The 19,055-nt window shown below is 46.7% G+C and overlaps 1 protein-coding gene across 1 annotated transcript in view; it reads left to right on the top strand.

Moving 5' to 3' along the window:
- The window catches only part of MCHR2 (melanin concentrating hormone receptor 2), a 73,164-nt gene that overhangs the window by 47,563 nt on the left and 6,546 nt on the right, over positions 1-19,055 (top strand). The window contains exon 4 of the mRNA XM_045011676.1: positions 18,448-18,642. Coding sequence (XP_044867611.1) covers positions 18,448-18,642 — 195 coding nt within the window. The remainder of the gene's footprint in view (positions 1-18,447; positions 18,643-19,055) is intronic.

Below are 19,055 nucleotides of genomic sequence, written 5' to 3'. Positions count from 1 at the left end.
CTGTTGAATGCTCCATATCATGATTTAGAGACTTCAAGTAGCAGATAATCCACCAGCAAGCGACCCCTGCCCCATGCTTCGGAGGAAGGCGAAAAACCTCCAGGGCCACTGCCAATCTACCCTGGAGGAAAATTCCTTCCCGACCCAAAATATGGCAATCAGCTGAACCCCGAGCATGCGGGCAAGACTCTCCAGCCAGACCCTCTGGAAAGGGCTAACAATATCCCAACATTGACCCTTTGTACTAATTACCAGTGTGGCACGTTATTGACCTATTGACTAAACCCGTTATCCTATCACACCATCCCCTCCATAAACTTATCCAGCTTAATCTTAAAGTCATGGAGGTCCTTCGCCCCCACTGTTTCCCTCGGTAGGCTGTTCCAGAATTGCAGTCCTCTGATGGTTAGAAACCTTTGTCTAATTTCAAGCCTAAATTTCCTAACTGACAATTTATATCCGTTTGTCCTCGTGTCCACATTAGCACTGAGCTGAAATAATTCCTCTCCTTCCCTGGTATTTATCCCTCTGATATATTTAAAGAGTGCAATCATATCTCCTCTTGTCCTTCTTTTGGTTAAGGAAAACAAACCGAGCTCCTCAAGTCTCCTTTCATACGACAGGCCTTCCATTCCTCGGATCATTCTAGTGGCCCTTCTTTGTACTCGTTCCAGTTTGAATACATCCTTCTTAAACATGGGAGACCAAAACTGCACACAATACTCCAAATGAGGTCTTACCAACGCCTTATATAATGGGAATAGCACCTCCTTATCTCTACTAGAAATACCTCGCCTAATGCATCCCAAGACCGCATTAGCTTTTTTAACGGCCACATCACATTGCTTACTCATAGTCATCCTACGATCAACCAGGACTCCTAGGTCCTTCTCCTCCTCCGTTACTTCCAACTGGTGCGTCCCCAGCTTATACATCACACTGTGAAATTGGTAAAATGTGTAAACAAATAAGACTGACTGTTACCAGATTTTCCCATTACTTTGAGATACGCTCATTTATTGGGGTTACTCTTCTTGGAGGGATGGGTTCTGTAATTCTATCAATGTACTGCTTGTGTGACTTGTATTCTCATATGGAGCTCTACTTCTCCCTGCTGCAAGTTCCCTCCCAACGGAGCTATTCTGCAGGACCTACGTTCCCCGGGGCTGGGTCCTTCCAGCCCCAGAATCAGACTGACACACATACACACACACACATTAACAGAGTCCGTCTGAGAGGACTGGGTTAATCAGCACTCCCAAGCTGAGCCCTTAAATGTCCTGGATCCAGCAGGCTGGGTCGAACAGCACTTCCAAGCTGTCACCCCGATATGCCCTAGGTTCAGCACGTCCCTATCCCCACATTCATGTTCAGGGGCGGCTCTAGGAATTGGGCCGCCCCAAGCAGGGCGGCACGCTGCGGGGAGCGCTCTGGCAGTCGCCGGTCCCACGGCTTGGGTGGACCTCCTGCAGACGTGCCTGTGGAGGGTCCGCAGGTCCCGCAGCTTCGGGGGAGCATCCGCAGGCACGTCTGCGGGAGGTCCACCCAAGCCGCGGGACCAGCGGACCCTCCGCAGGCATGCCTGCGGGAGGTCCACCGCAGCCGCCTGCCGCCGTCCCGCTTGATGAGCAAACCCCACTTGATGAGCAAACCCCACAGGATTTTGGGGCACTGCAGAGACCTTTAGCTTAGGTACAAGGAGTGTTGCTGCAGACACACACACAGAGACACAGAGAGAGACACACACAGAGAAACAACCAGCTTAACCATGCAAGTTATTTATTGCCAGGTAGTAACCATACAAGGGGAGCCAAACAAACAAAACAGTTATAATATTAAATCTAACTGAAATTTGATCACACAAGTCAGGTTTAGAAAACTATAACTGGTCACACAAGTCAGGGTCAGAAGGCTGTACCTAGAGAGAGAGAGAGTTAGGTTCTCACCACTCTGTAATGCTTGAATTAATTGGGGTTCTCAGGTGGTGGGAAGTGAGTCAGACAGGCTGGATACTGTGCCCTGGTTCCCCAAGAACACAGAGCTGATAGGTAACAATTCCCCCCGTTGATGGGATGAATCAATTACTCTAAATGTCCATTCTTGAGAAAACTACATATGTTAAAGAGCGGCTTAGCTGTGACCAAGGCAGTGTTGGTTTTAGTAGGAATGGCTTCCACCCATTTGGAAAAGGGATCTACTATTACCAGGCAGTATTTATTTCCTCTACTGCTGGTGGGTAAAGGGCCTGTAACAGGGTGCAGACTCACCACAGCAGCGCCTCCTGCTGGTTGGTTAGGGAATTAGCTCTTTCAGCAGTGTGCCATCGATAGTGGTGTTTCTCTCACCATTACTGTCAGTCTCCACCATCCTCACAGTTGGACGCACGTCACTCCCAGACCATGGCATGCGCTTCTGGACATTGCCTTCCGGCTGTGCCCACTCTGCTGGCTCTCCCCACCTTCCGGGGGACCGGCAGCTTCGGGTTCTATCACTCGCCTCAGTGGCTCACTGCAGTCCTCAGTGTAACCCCTTTCTCCAAGGGCAAACTGCAGTCTGGCTTAGCCACTCTCATCACTGGCAAGTGGAGGGGCCCGGCCCACCCACTACTCTGGGCCCCGTCCCAGGAACCCTCTAGCAGCAGCCACTTACTGCCCTCTTCCAACTCTCTTCCACTGCTTCCTTCCCTGGGCCACTTCTCCATAGCCCCAGCACCTTCTCTACCCCTATGTGTCAGGGTCCCAGTCTGGCAGCCATCAGCCTAGAGCTCTCCCAGTCTCTGCAGACCCTGCCCTGCCCTGCCCTGTCCTGTCCTGTCCTGTCCTGTCTTAGGTTCTTCTCTCTTTGCCCTCCAAGGAGACACTGCCTTCCTTGCTCCCCTGAAGCCTTCTTATAAGGCCCAGTCTGGCCCTGATTGGCTGCTTTCAAGCCTCCATTTGATTGGCTCCCAATAAGCCCTTTCAGGATTGGTGGGGACTCTGTGCAGCCTCTCTGGCTTGCTTTAACCCCTTCCATGCCAGAGTGGGGCAGCTGCCCCACTACACAGTTTGTGTAATCTATCTGAATCCAGGACCATGGACCCTCTATTCTTTGGTGTCCCCATGCATTTTTTTTAACCTGGTGATCAGCATTAACCATGGTGCACTGCAGACAATTATGACACCACTGATCTATATCTGCTTTCATGCCTGGCCACCACCCTGTATCTTTAACCCTATTTAAAATACCCTGTTTTCCTCTATGCCCTTGCTGATGCACAAATTGAATCAAGTCCTCCCGTACCCGGCTGGGGACTATCCAGTGCCTTTGACAACCTGCATCCACTGGTCAAGACATCTCCAACCTTCTCAATCCTATATTTTTCTGTGGGATCTCTCCCTGTCTTGGCTAAGGACCAGATGTCTGTATCCCCATCTTGAAGGATACTTAAGTCCAAGGTATCTATTCCTTTGCCTAAAGTTTTTCCCCTGGTAGTTACTGCCTCTATTTGTTCTACCTGGTCTGTGTCTCTAGTGTGGTTACTAGTAGCAGCAGCTTTGGCTAAGGCATCAGCTCTGTTCTAGTGTGCTTCTTCTGAGTGATTTTTCTGATGCCCTTTTGTGTGAGTCACCCAGGTGTCTCCAGTTCTTTCCTTGATCAGATTTGCTGTTTGTCTCCATTTGTCTGAATGAGAAATGAAGCGCCCATCTGCGGCTATCATTTCTCTATTCAGCCAAAGGGGGAGCCACACAATGATTGCTCTGGCTGTCCAGTCAGTGTAAATAGTAACAGAAGTGTCCCGGGATTCATAACCTAGAACAGCTCTAACTGCATCCACCTCAGCTGCTTGGGCAGAATGGGGGTGAGCTAGTCCTTGGACCATCTCTCTGTCATTTATGCAGATGGCTCCATACCCTGTTTGGGGATGACCCATATGGTAGAAACTTGAGTCATCTGTAAACCCCTTCTGTTTAGCATCTGCAAGCCTCGTGCCTCCCTTGACTGGCCATTCAAGGTGTTTTACCAGTGGGAGGGGGCAGGTATGCTCCTCTCCTTCTATAATTAGCCCATACAGGTCTGGTGAAATGGCTTGTTCTTTTTTAAACTTAATTCCTCAGTTTACTAAGGTGAGGATCCATTGAGCAATGCAGGGGTTAGAGACCTGGACGTCCTGTATTTTCCCGATATGATGTACTTGAGTGTGGAATGCACCATCTGAACAGTGACCTTCGACCCTCTAATAATAAATTCCCAATGAGTGAGGTTCCAGACCAATGGAAAAGGAGAAGACACTCCTTTTCACCGGGGCTAAAGCCTTGCTCTGTTTGATCCAGGAGCCTGGAGGCATATGCAATGACTCTGAGCTTGTCGCATTGCCTTTGGTTGAGAGTAGCTCCGATGCTTGTTTCTGCAGAGGTCAATTGGATCACAAAGGGCAGGGTAAGGTCAGGATAAGCCAGGGCAGAAGCAATAGCCAAACCTTGTTTCAAGGTGGCCAGGGCAGTCTGTTTGTCTGGTCCCCATTTCCAAATCCTGTGTTGTTTTTTTAAATAATTGATACAGAGGCTTGGCTTTGTCAGAGAACATTTCAATTAACTTTCTGGAGAAATTAAAAGTTCCCTAGAGAGCTTGTAGGGAGTGCGTGTCAGTGGAAGCAGGTAGCTTTCCTATAGTTTCTACCCTTTGTTGATTGGGAATCCGGCCATCCTCCCCAAGACACAGCCCCTGGTATTTCACTTGTTGCTCTACTAACTGAGCCTTTTCTCTATTTACCTTAAATTGGGTTTCCTGCACTACAGTCAACACCTTCCTGGTGATTTCCCTGTTCATTTCCGAAGTGGGGGTGTGTATTAGGATGTCATTCATGTATGAAATTATGAGTGAGTGGTGGTCAGGGCGCAAATGGTTCCGCATTTTAGTGACATGGGCATGACAAATACTAGGGGAAGAATGGAAGTCTGGCTGGTGGCATATTGTCATCCCCTATAGGTAAAAGCAAACTTATACCAACATGAAGGATGGAGGGATATAGCCATGAAAGCATTAGCCAAATCGATCACAGAGAACCGTTTTGAGCCAGCTGCTACGATTTCATTGTATTCAGCTCCTACATGGGCTGCTGCAAGGAAGTCTATTGTCATTCTGTAAGTGACACTGTCTGCCTTAAGGACTGGTCATACTGATGAATTGCAGATACTTTGCATAGGCACAAGCACTCTTTGTTCCTAGCGGCAGTCTATAGTATTTTTAATGCCCTCCTCTGCTGCAGCTGGGTACTTATATTGCCTTTGAGGAGGCGGATCTTTTCCCTCAATCTAAACTTCAGCATCTAGTTTTCCACAGTCTGCCTCATTTTTAGTCCATACTGTGGAAAATTCTTGTACCCATGGATCACTAATGGAGATTAAGGTGGCTGTGGGTGCCTTTATAGCAGCACAACAATGCACAGCAGAGATCTCTGCAGGCCCCCCCTTCTAACTTCCATAACACACCGTTAGCTAGATCCACAGTTAGCTGAAATGTTCGGAGGAAAGAAACACCTAGGATTCCCTTCTCATTTCCCTCATGAGCACAGCATTCTACTGTCCCTGTAGTCTGTCAATTTGCAAGGGAACATCCTGCCAGACATCCTGGATTTCTCCGCCATACCCACTGAGCTGAACCTGTTTAGCGGTGGGTCTCCCTCCAGAGATCCACCCGGGATTTAGAATGTTTACTGCTGCTCCGGTGTCCACCAACAATTGGGCTAACATCCCTGGGTTCCCCACTGTAGCCTTCACAGTGGCTCTCCCACATACATCACACTGAAGTCGTGCTATCAGCTGGGGAGGCCCGTGGGGAACCGGGCACCCCTACTGATCGGCCGACTCCCTCAAGAGCCTCCACTCAGAAGAGGGGGCAGGGATCTGGCTTTGACAGGAAGTGGGCATGGGGAACACACTCCGTACTGGGCAGTGGGCTGAGGGGGGCCTCCCTGCATTAACGCTGTTCTCTGCATGACCTGAGACAAAGCATTAATCAAGATGCTGAGGGGCTGGTGATCATATTTTCCAATATCCTCCCTAAGTTCACCAGCTGCTTCCAAATCATGTTCCTAAGGGTCTCATTGGGTCGATGCTGCCCAGGGTTGGGGGGGGGGTAGGGGAATTATAATTGTGAGGGCAACTGACAGAGTGAGAACCATTATTCGCAAATGTGATAGCCTGTATGGGCTCTGAGGTAGTCTTTTTGCTGATTTGTCTTTTTAAGACACCAGTCTCTCGCAACAAATCCCCTGCTTCTTTGATTTTTGCCACTAGTTCATTCCAGGTTAGGTATTCTACATCCACAGCCCACATGGTCATTTTTGTCTGAGAATTTAGTCCTGCATAAGTGTTCTGTACTAACTCATGGCCCTGATAATGGGAAGTGATATTCCCATTCTCTTCTGTCTGGGGTAATGAATCAGAGAGCGCTGCCAGCACCTTCTTTGGAATTAGGTAAGCTTTGGGGGCCTCTCCTGGTTTCTGCTCTTCCATTATATCTAGTTTCTTGAGGGAAGAAGCAGGCAGTAATATTTTGAGAGCACTTATCCATTCCCGGGGTCCAGCAGCAGTCTGCTCCCAAGAACCTATGGCTATGTCCAGAGCATCTGTATCACAAGGAGAGGTGCATAACTGAGCCAATTAGGTTAAGTCCATGCCATCAACAGAGGCAAATGCAAGCCAGCCATGCCACAGCAGTGTCACGGTTCAATGGCCCCACCCTCTGTGCAATAGCCTTGGCCTGACTAGGAGATCATCTTACTACATCCGTGACCAGCTCCATTGTGGGAAGATCGGCTCTTGCAACTATGTGTTTAACTTCCCTTGTGGAAACAGGAGCAATATTATGCATGTGTGGCCAATCGGGGTTGAATGGGGTTTTGGGGTCAGCATGAGGGGGTATCTCTATTTTCCCAGGGGGCGCCAAATCGCAATCCTCTCTCAGCCTTACAGCCGCTACCACTCCCTTATGGGCGCTAAGGTGGGTATGCAATTTACTGATCTCTGCCTCACATTTCTGATGGCCTGCTGCTGCCTTGGCTGCCTTATTCTCATCTACAAGGAAGCAAGTTGCTGCTCTCACTTCTTCTAACAAAATTGTTGTGTGTGTTAACTCTTTCCTATACTGTTCTGCATTCCTGCTGGCCTTGTCCCTCTCCTCTTGCATATTTCTAAGTAGGGTCACCATTTTAAGCTTTTCTGCTATAAATTCACACACGTCTGTCTCACATTTGTTCAAATGCTGTTGTAACTGCTTTTTCTCCAGCTCCAGTTCATGCCTTCCCTTTACCATTTCAACCATCTCCAGACATGCATAAAATTATGCCTATGCAACAGCCACATCCTTTGCACTACCCCATGTTGTGAAATATTATTCAAAGCTCAGACTCACTTCAACCGGGGATTCTCACCCTTAAAGCACTCCATTTCCCAGGGGCATTTCCCCTTCTTCATTACCCATCTCTCTAACCTGTTGCTTTTCTCCTGTCTCAAGTGAGCAGACAAGGGTTGTTTTTTTTTCAGCAATCTCTACTTCCCTTATCTCACTAATGGGCTCTACCAAAAGCCCTTTCATGCAGTCACAGTATTGCTCTAAAATTTTTACTTTTAAGACACAACTCTTAACAACTTATTGCATGGTCCTATAGTTATTCTAAGCATGATTCTTAACTGAAATGTCACCAGATATTCTATGAAAGAGGGACCTCACTAAAGGAGCTTAGTCTGAAAAAGGAAGAGATAGTTTGTGCAGCTCCATGCCTCAGTTTCCCCACTCCGCTCTGCAGCAACTACTCAACAAGGGCCACATCATTAGGGTCACATGATGCCCGTGTTCCTCCACCAATTTGTAACCAGATTTGCCCATTACTTTGGGGTATGCACATTTCTTAGGGTTACTCTTCTGGGCGGGGGGGGGGGCTCCATAATTCTATCAATGTACTGTTTGTGTCACTCGTGTTCTCATATGGAGCTCTACTTCTCACTTCTTCGAATTCCCTCCCAGTGGAGCTATCCTGCAGGACCTAGGTTCCCCAGGGCTGGGTTCTTCCAGCCCCAGAATCAGACAGACAGACACACACACACACACATTAACAGAGTGCGTCTGAGAGGACCGGGTTAATCAGCACTCCCAAGCTGACCCCTTATATGTCTTGGACTCCATAGGCTGGATCGAGCAGCACTTCCAAGCTGTCACCCTCATATGCCCTTGGACTCAGCAGGCTGGGTCGAACAGCACTTCCAAGCTGTCAGCCCCATATGCCATGGGCACCGCACTGGAATAGAGTATGCCTGAGCAGGCTGGGTCAAGCAGCACTTCCAAGCTGCCACCCTCATATGCCCCAGGTTCAGCAAGTAGTAACCCACTTGATGAGCAAACCCCACAGGATTTTGGGGCGCTGCAGAGCTCTTTAGCTTAGGTACAAGGAGCATTGCTGCAGAGAGAGAGAGAGAGAAAAACCAACCAGCTTACCCATTAAAGTTATTTATTGCCAGGTAATAACCATAGGTAAGCCAAACAAACAAAACAGTTATAATATTAAATCTAACTTTAAATTTGATTACAAAAGTCAGGTTTAGAAAACTGTAACCAATCACACAAGTCAGGGTCAGAAGGCTATACCTAGAGAGAGAGAGAGAGATTCTCACCACTCCATGAAGCTTGAATTGATCGGGAATCCCAGATGGTGTTGGTAGCTGAGGGTCTGGAGTGCTGGAGACAGGCAGAGCCCCCAGCACAATCAGTCAGGAGAAGATGAAGTCCCAGTGGAACTGATGCAGATGTTGGATCCAGGCATCAGAACCCTTACTTGAGCGTGGGTAGGGGTTTTGTAGGGAAACAACAATGGTTCAAGGGAGAATACTAGATTTGTTTATGGGTAAACTGATGGCTCAAGGGAGTATACCAAAGTTGTTTTGTTCAGGCTGGACAATAGGAACTGATCATTCCTGGCTATGGGCGGTGTTCCTTCCAGGGAGCTCACAATGCAATTAGGCAGCTTCAGTATTTTGGATACCAATAAAGGATTTAGTGCTAGATTTGGTCTGATAACTACTGAGGTGGGTGTGTGCAGGTGTGGGTTCATTAACATCTGGAGCAGTGCTTCCCTGCTTTTCTAGTCCCAGAGTTCAGTGTGGTTCTTGCCTTGGAATCTCTGTTCTCCATTCTGTATGCTCATGGAGATGCCTCCCTGTCCTATCTTTGATGCAAATGAGGCTAGGGGAGTTTCCTTAATCCTGTCACCCTTGTCTGGAGGGGTTTAGGTGTGTCTCCCACTGCCTTTTCATTGCTTTTTGTACATCTTTCTTCTGACCAGCTTTGGTTCAAGCAGACGCTGTGATGAGGGGCGGTGGGGGAGGAAGGTCTTTTGTGAGTCAGGCTGAGTACTGAGCCCTGGTTCCCCAAGAACACAGAGCTGATAGGTAACATGACCCAAAGAGTTAAAAACTAAAGGTTGTCATTGACAGAGTACAGGAAAATATGAAGGAAATAGAATGAAGCATGTGCTATATATCTTGAGTGTTTTGAAGGATAGCTGGAGGGTGATATCTTAGAAATATTAAAATAGGTGATCTTGATGGTTTTACAGTAGTTTGTGGAAAGAGGAAAGTATGAATGCTGGTGAACATTAAATGGTGGTCTGTACTAAGCATGCCATTAAATGGTGCTTGGGAGAAAAGGTCCCAAGAAAACACTAAATTGCTCCTCTCTTCAACAAAGCTTGCAAAATAAAACAAATCTGGAGTTTGTTGGCCAAATTATTTTGCAGATACAATGGGCCCCAAAAAGTTACACAATCTTGATACACTTTATAGTACAGATACATTTCAGGATAGATACATTTTGAATATACTGTCATTAAATTACAGAAACCTTTTCCAAAAAAGGAAATGGGCACTTTTTGAAATTCCCATATCTTCACAACTCCTTATCTGATTTTTTACAAACTTCCCAGAAAAATTCTACCCAGGGTTTAGAGGCAGCACATAAAATATCAAGGGGGTCTGGCTTCTTCGGGGAAAATTTGAGCAACGCAGAAGTCAGAAAACCAGACATGACAGAAAGTTATTTCCAACCTTGGCTATGAAGTGGGAAGCACTACTCCATTATATGACAGGTCTCGCCTTGTTTCAGCCCCGTTAATGACCCTCAGGCACTTAACAAACTTATGAAATATATGATCGCAAATACAAATAAATTCAAATACTGACTACTTGATAGCACTGCTTTGATCTAGACACCACTGAGATCCTATGACTGATGGCAGCTGTGGTAAATTATGCTGTACAGTTCTATGTGAAATACTGTGAAGAAAAGAGAATATTACTGGTCTTTTTGTAGTCGTATATTCAGCGCTTGAAGTAGATTGAAGCAGGGAGGGGGAGTTCTTTCCACTCCAGCCAAAGAGAAGCAGGAGCTGAGGAGGAGCACTGAGATCTTCTAATGAAAAGCACTATATAAGTATTAGTATTATTAGTACTGTTATTATGCAAGTCAGCAGAAGAGGGAAAGCAGCACTTTACTCTTTTCCCCCATATGTTAAACTCCTCGATATATTTAAATTCTACACTGACTTGCTCTGATTTGCAACTATTCCGAGATTTTTCATACTGTCAATCATACCTTGTTTATGCCAGATTCTAGAAATGCCTTTGCAGCGTCTATGAAAAAGACAGTTATTTTGGCCATATTTTTGTGTGAAAGCAGCTTAGTTGCTGCCACACAAAAATACTTGGAATAATGAAAGCAAATTTAAATAAAAATGAGTAAATAGGACGCTGTATTTGTGTACAGAGAATGGGCCAAATGCCAATCTCAATTACAGTGGTATAAATCCAGAGTAATTCCAAGGTTATAAGCATCGTATCAATAGGTAAAATAGTTAGTCCCAATTTGCACTAATGTGACTGATATCAGTGATATCAGAATCTGATTCTGTGAGCCAATAGATTAGATTAGTACCGATAGATCTACACAAATTAGGGCAAGTCAGTGCCAGCTGCATTATAAATGTGGAGCATTTCAAACAATCCTTGGTGGATAACCTGTCTCCTCTCATATCCAGATCAGTCAAACAGCCTGTTATTTCTGTCTCCAGCATTGTGATTGCGAGACCATGATTAATAGTAATCATGGGGAAAACAAACGCCATATTTTTTTGTTATATGTCATATTCTGTCAGATTCCAGTGAAAAAGAGCTTGGTTTGTTACACGACTTGAAAAATGAAAGAATGGATTTTATAGCCATAGGCATGACTGAAAAGGAAATCAGTCAGCTGAAACATGAATCTTCATTGCTCTGAAGTAAAGTAAACGATATACTGTTTATAGGATGGATCAGTGTTCTGAGGTGGTACAGAGAAGCCACTTTCTAGATGGCTGGCTGGGGTGCTCAGCTCAAATGCTCAGGGTCAAACTGATTGCCAAGTGGGGTGCATCTTGAGAGATTTTCTCCTTCCTCTGCAGCATGGGACATGGTTTGCTTGCTAGGATCATCTCACCAACCAATTCCCTGCCATTGCAGGGTCCTCTAACATTGGTGGCACCTCAGCCTCTTCTGTTCTCTCCCAGTGGCACACAAGAGATTAAATTCCTGAGGATTTGAAATGCTGAAGTCATTGGCTCAATATAAGGGTATCTGGATGAAATGTAATGGTATCTGATATGCAGGTGATCAAGCTACATGATCTCATGGTACCTTGTGGTCTTAAACTTTATGAAACTATGACTCTATGAAGGCTTAAGATATTTTTATATCTAGTTCACATAAAATGTAAAGATGAGTTACCTCTCTGTGTACTTTCCTGGACCTATCACTATAGTGTATGAGTGCCTAGTATAGGAAAGCTGTTACTACATGGTTAACCACAGTTTCAAATCATTTATAGTTAAGTTTGGACAGGAGCATTTCAGCTCATTTAGTCCATCAACCTGTATTATTGAGTGATAGTGGGAGGCAATGCTAGTAATCTTAGGTTTTTATAGCATCTACACTATTAGATTCCATGAATTCACATATCAGGTTATTCCATTGTCTACTTAACCTCAAAGTTTCAACATGATCGATACTTCATCTGATAGTTGTTTAACTCAGCCGTGCTCGCAGTTATACTGGTGAAGATCTGCAGTAACTCACTTGACTTTAGTAGAATTACTTTAGATTTGCCCCAGTACAAGTGAAAGCAGAATTTTGTGCTCAGTTTGCAGAGACTGCTGTTAAAGTCATACATATATGTGGCTTGATATATTTGTTTACTGGCAAAATTCTGCTGTTATATGTATTCATGTAAATCAGGAATAACTCCATTGAGAGGATAATCTGGTCCTTTATTTGTAGTAATTGTAGTTAACTGAATATACAATATCTATATGACATTTTCCTTGTGAAATGACATGTCAGAGATACTAGTTTTATGATAAAGAATGTTTATTGCATAAAGTAGTTGTGTTTCCGCTGTAGTTTCCCAGTTTAAAATTACTACAGTAGTTGTAAGCAGTGGTCAGCAACCAGTAGATCGAGATCAACAGGTCAATCACGGAGTCTCTGCTGGTCGATTGCAATCTCCAGCCGCTAAAACTCCGGCAGTGCAGTAGGGCTAAGGCAGGCTCCTGCCCTGGCCCCGTGCCACTCCTGAAAGCAGCTGGCACATTCCTGCAAGGGGGATACCGGGGACACGCGGCTTCTGCCTGCAAGCACTTCCCCCGCAGCTCCCATTGGCCAGGAATCAGGAACTGCAGCCAATAGGAGCTGTGGGGGCAGTGCCTGCAGGGATGGGCTGTGCATGAAGCCACTTGCCTCCTCCCCACTCTCTGGGGCCGCAGCACAGGAACGTGCCGCAGATAGCGCAGGGAGTGGCATGGGGCCAGAGCATGCAGGGAGCCTGCCTTAGCCCTGCTGCACTGCCCAAGGTAAGCACTTCCTGGAGGGAATCTGCTCCCCTACCCTCCCACACCCTAACCCTCTGCCCTGAGCCCCCTCCCAGAGCCCGCACTCCAAGCCCCTCCTGCACCCCAACCCCCTGCCCCAGGCCGGAGCCCTCTCCTGCACCCAAACTTCCTCTCAGAGCTCACATCCCTCACCGCCGCCTGCACCCCAACCCGCTGCCCCAGGCTCAGCCCGGAGCCCCCTCCCACACTCCAAATCACTTGGCCCCAGCCCAGAGCCTGCACCCCCTCCCACACCCCAAACCCCTGCCCCAGCCCAGTTAAAGTGAGTGAGGATGGGGGAGAGCGAGCAACGGAGGGATGGGGGGATGGACTGAATGGGTGGGGCCTCAGGGAAGGGGCAGGGCAGATCCTGGGTTGCACTTAAATTCACAAAGTGATCTTGTGCTTAAAAAGGTTGGAGTCCATTGCTGTAGAAAAAGGAGGACGCATATCTGTTTGGCAGTATGTGAAAGCTTTCAGCCTTATCGCTGATACCATACTTGCCTGGTGTACCTCAGTCTGAAGGACTGTCAATCCTGTCCATTCCATGAACACTAAAAATCAGTTACTACTAATAAAAACTCTATCAGCCTTTCACCAATTGTCACTTTTATTTTTGCTCTTTTAAGTGTCTTACTCTAGTAGGCGTCTTAAATAATATGACTTCAAATCATTAGGGTGGAATTTTGCAGAGTGAAAAAAACCCTGTGATTTACTAACTTAGAAAATTATTTCTAAGAATTGTTTTGCTTCTTGATACAGAGGTTTTTGTAGCAGCTAGCAAATACTGAATTCCCAATTTTCAGAAGGCTGCTGTGATTATGAATCCCCTATTTCAGTCTTCTTAAAGAAGTAGCGGCCAATACAACTCCAATTCAATGTGAATTGAATCAGGCCTACAGTTCACTGTGTCTATCTAAAAAGTCTTTCCCAGTTTAGAATCCATTCAAGTAGAAAATGGGAATGGGGTATCTGGACAAAGAAGAGTCATATTGTTGAACTGTTTGGTAGAGCTGGGCTGGTAGAGATTGTTTTCACAATTTTTTTAAGTGCCTGCTTTTTTTCTTTTGGTAAACTTTAAAATTCAGTGTTTTTCAACTAGCTCTACTGTTTGGTATTGGCTTAAGAAATAGGAACAGATTTTCTTTCTGGGTTATACACCCTGTGCACCACTTCAGTGGCAAAACTGCCATAATGCCCAACAGAGCATTCCCCTGGTAAAGAGAACTCTGCTGGCACATCTGTACTGCCTCCCCTCTTCCTGGCATAGAGGATGTGTTGGGGGGAGAGAGTGGTGGAGCTCTGCCACCATTCTCCACTGCCAGAAGTTTCATTAAAGGACCTTAAACTAGTGATGGATCTTAGATCAGGCTGGCTGCTGCTCTAAGTCTCATCAGGGCTGGGATTGGGCTCAGGATGAAGGAGCTCCCTGATGCCCTCCTCCTCCCTCAGATGAGTGCTCCAGTGCAGGCGAGAATCTACCCTTGCATGTTAAATGCAGAGCTCTGGTACCGTTTGGGAGCACTGTCCAGCACATTTCTTAGGTTTGAAATCCAATATTTTAATTACTTGCTGTTTTTGCAAGGCACTCAGGGAGCTCTGAGACTACCTCATTGCCTTCATCATCTTCCCGTCTAGCCAGTTGCCCTAAAGCACTACTCTGCAGCCACTAGTGGCAAATACAGCCTCCTTCGATGCCATCATTAGTTCTATTTGAGAAGTCAGTTGGTAAAGGGTAAGGAAACCAGAGGTTCCCTTTTCCTGACTTAGAGCAAAGATACCACCTCTGTAACACAGCTGATCTCAACTAGAAATGGGAACTCTAAGGAATTATACCAAACCCAACTTTTTTAATTGACAACACACGGGCGGCTTTAGCCATTTTGCCGCCCCAAGCACGGCGGCACGCCGCGGGGGACGATCTGCCAGTCGCCGGTCCCGCGGCTCCAGTGGACCTCCCGCAGACGTGCCTGCGGAGGGTCTGCTGGTCCTGTAGCTTCGGTGGAGCATCCACAGGGGACGCCTGCGGGAGGTCCACCGGAGCCGCCTGCCGCTCTCCCGGCGACTGGCAGAGCGCCTCCCATGGCATGCCGCCCCAAGCACGCGCTTGGCGTGCTGGGGCCTGGAGCCGTCCCTGACAACACAATGGGCTGTATCCTCAGGCACAGTGTGGCTGCTTTGCACTGCACTGCTGGCATTTTGTGGCTGCAAAAACGTTCTGACCAGCACAGTGAGAATCATGTCAGTGCAAGGGTGATTCTGTTGGGTGATTCTAATGACAGAGCCATCATAGAGGTTTGTACACCATACACCCTCCCTGCAACATGCACAACAGGAAAAGGAGGGTAGATTGGCTGGGATGTAATTGTGCAACACTGACCCTTAGCTATGTTTACATCCCCTTGTGACTGTGACAAGCCAGTACATATTACAGTACCTCTCAGGCTTCTCTAATGAAGCACGAGGAAGACATGCAGAAAGCAGCACCAGATTCCAGGGCAACTGTATGTGGAAGCTTTACGCCATCTTTGGAGACCATACTCTGATTTGTATTCTGTGCATTTTGAACCTATTCATGGTCTGCCCCATATTTCTTGGGCTCTGCCACTACAGTATGAAAAGATGCAGACAGAAAAGTAGAACTTAACTTTAATTGTTTTCAACAACAAAATGGAATTTCCTTGCATAGATTCCAAAATACCTGGGACCATGCTCCCCAGGAAATTATTTACAGGTTAACTTAGCTGTGATGTTAGTAATAATGTTATCACCCTCAAGCTCTGACCTTAATTGGAATGAAAAAGGATGTCAAATGCAATGTACTTAAATGTCTATCTTATACATTCCTGAGTAAACATTTAAATGTTACATCTCTGCCAGATAAATTGCTTCATTTAATCTTCTGGTTTTTAGCTCAAGCAGAGACAACTTTAATCCACTTTGAGCTGACAGATGAAAGTTCCCTTTACAAAATATGTAGGTCATGAAATTTCAATTGAATTTATATTGTAGCATTTGTAAACTGTGGACAGCTGGAGGTTTACTTGTGAGTTAGTGAACTCGCTGAACAGTTCAGAATCTATTTCTTTGGCAGTAGTGATAGTAAATCTTTTAAATTCTACAGATGCAACTACAGCAGATTTGAGGGATCCTATTACTCAAATATGTCAGATTGGCCTTTAATTATGTTGAAAAATGAAAGTCTTAGGTACACTGTTATATCCCCATCCCCTTCCAGGAAATAATTCAGTCTAAAGTCTTCTTTTTGTGTACTCCTTTTAGGAATGAGTCCTAAAATTGACTTCTTCCAGTACCATTATTTATTAAAAACCCCCATCATAGCAGTTAAAGGATATAGTGGTAACTGTGCCTTTGTGGGTCACAACCGAGAATACCAAGTTCAGGACAAACTGCTGAGATATAGGGCAGACACACCCAGGGCCGCCCAGAGGGGGGGGCAAAGGGGGCAATTTGCCCCGGGCCCCGGGCTCCGCAGCGGCCCCCAAGAGAAGAGCGGAGGCTCCCGCCTCCGCCCCTCTCCTGGAGCCTCGGCGCATCAAGCACCGAGACTCCGGCCAAGCCCCTGAGCCCCGCCCCGATCCGAGCCGCGTGGTGAGGGGGCGGGGCTGGGAGCTCCAACGGGGCCTGAGCCCCGCCCCGCTCAGAGCGCCGTGGGGAGGGGGCGGGGCAGCTGCCTCCGCTCGGCGTGGAGCTCACAGCCCCGCCCCCTCACCACGCGGCTCTGAGCGGGACGGAGCTCAGGCCCCGCCGGAGACGCGCTCGGTAAGAGGCCGAGGCCGGGGCCGGGGCCAGGTGGGGGGGGAGAAGCGGCGGCCGGGGCCAGGCGGGGGTGGGGGGGAGAGAAGCGGCGGCCGGGGCCAGGCGGGGGTGGGGGGGAGAGAAGCGGCGGCCGGGGCCAGGCGGGGGGGGGGAGAGAAGCGGCGGGGGGGCGGCCGGGGCCAGGCGTGGGGGGGGGGGAGAGAAGCGGTGGCCGGGGCCAGGCGTGGGGGGGGGAGAGAAGCGGGACCCGCCGCCGTCGAAGCGCAGCCTGGTCTTCGGCGGCGGGGGGCCCCTTCTGTTCCGGGACCCGCCGCCGAAGTGCCCCGAAGGCCCGCGGCGGGGACCCCCCCCCCGCCACCGAATTACCGCCGAAGACCGGGCTGCGCTTCGGCGGCGGGTCCCGCTTCGCCGGTCTTCGGGGCACTTTGGCGGCGGGTCCTGGAACAGAAGGGCCCCCCGCCGCCGAAGACCCCGGGCCCCCGGAATCCTCTGGGCGGCCCTGGACACACCCCAAAACTGGTGGCTATTCTCCCATAAAATATACCAAACCCGCAACAAAAGAAAACTTCTGTTTCACCACACTGGCTAATAAGAAGTGAGAAAAACTGTCTCCTTTAGACATTCCAGTCCTTATATCACCACAAAAAACACTAGACTTACTGATGAGTGGTTATTTAAAAACAATTTCATCAAACAAAAGGGTTCTTCTGATCCCAAAGGACCAGCCACAAACCCAGGGCAATATATAAGTCAGATCTTATCCAATAATCACACTGTTCCCAATCCTTTAGTATCTAAAATCTAAAGGTTTATTTATAAAAGAAAGAAAGGTGAGAATTAAAATTGGTTAAAGGAATCAAATACATGGAATAATTGCAACGTTCTCGGATCAGGCTTGTAGCAATGATGGAATAAACTGCTGGCTTGTTAAGTCTCTGGTTGTTTCCAAATGATTGGAAGGTCCTCAGTCCCTTGGTTAGAATGCTCCCATTAGTATAAATCCATAGTTCAGAGGTTTGAGCAGGAAAGAGGCAAAACGGAGCTGTTCCCAGGACCTTTTATAGCTTCTGCCATATGGAAGGAATCCCATTGTTCTCACTGTGGAAAATTACAGGTAACAAGATGGTGTTTGGAGTCACATGGGCAAGTCACATGTCCATGCATGATATGGCTTAGTCATAGCAGAAGCCATTACCCATCCTCCAGCTAGAAAGTTCACAGAAAAGTCCATTAAGTGTAAATAGGCATCTTCCATTGTGAATTAAGTGTTCTTTGATGGGCCAATAGTCCCTTCAAGATGTACAGGCTAAATACCTTGTGGATGTTAACTACAGGAGCAATCATGCATGCATGCATTCAGATAGCATAATCATATTCAGCAATTCACAACTTTTCTATTGACACCTTACTTAACACACTTTGTGTAAGATTTGTTGCAACTGTATAACAGTGGTAGCAACAATGATCTATCTATATAGTCATATTTTAATCAGATAATGACATAGTAGTAACCAAAGGTTAATGACTCATAACTGCAGTTGTGGACTGTTCAGAGCACTGCTTGAATAAACTGCAGATTCAAAGTGCTTTTTCCTCCTGTTTGTAGTATTATATGACTTTTAAAAAGCAGATTTCACTTTTGGCAATGTATATTTTATTTATTACTTTAGGGACAACTATATAAACTTCCTAATTCATTTTATTTTTCCATAATATTGTTCTGTTACCTGTTTTTGCAGGTACTTGGCTCTTGTCCAACCATTTCGCCTCACTAACCTGAGAACAAGATCAAAGACTATTCGCGTTAATTTATGCCTGTGGGCAGCTTCACTGATCCTTGTGTTTCCTGTGTGGGTCTACTCAAAAGTAATCAAATTCAAAGACGGCTTAGAGAGTTGTGCTTTTGATCTAACGTCACCTGATGATGTACTTTGGTAAGGTTCTAAAACTACATGTGCCAGGCCCTCAGTTGGTGAAAGAGTCTAAATAATAAGATCAGTGAATTAGAGTGCCTCGTGATAAAGGAGGATATTGATATAATAGGCATCACAGAAACCTGGTGGACTGAGGACAATCAATGGGACCCAATCATTCAGAAGTACAAAATATATTGGAAGGACAGAACTGTTCGTGCTGGGGAGTAGCAATATATGTGAAAGAAAATGTAGAATCAAATGAAGCAAAAATCTTAAGAGAATTCACATGTTCTATAGAATCTGTATGGATAGTAATTTCATGCTCTAATAAGAATATAACATTAGGGATCTATTATTGACCACCTGACCAGGACAGTGATAGTGACGATGAAATGCTAAGGGAAATTAGAGAGGCTATCAAAATTAAGAGC

This window comes from Mauremys mutica, chromosome 3, assembly GCF_020497125.1.
Source record: "Mauremys mutica isolate MM-2020 ecotype Southern chromosome 3, ASM2049712v1, whole genome shotgun sequence".
NCBI classification, from domain to species: Eukaryota; Metazoa; Chordata; order Testudines; family Geoemydidae; genus Mauremys; species Mauremys mutica.
This window is presented reverse-complemented; position numbering and strand designations above follow the sequence as displayed.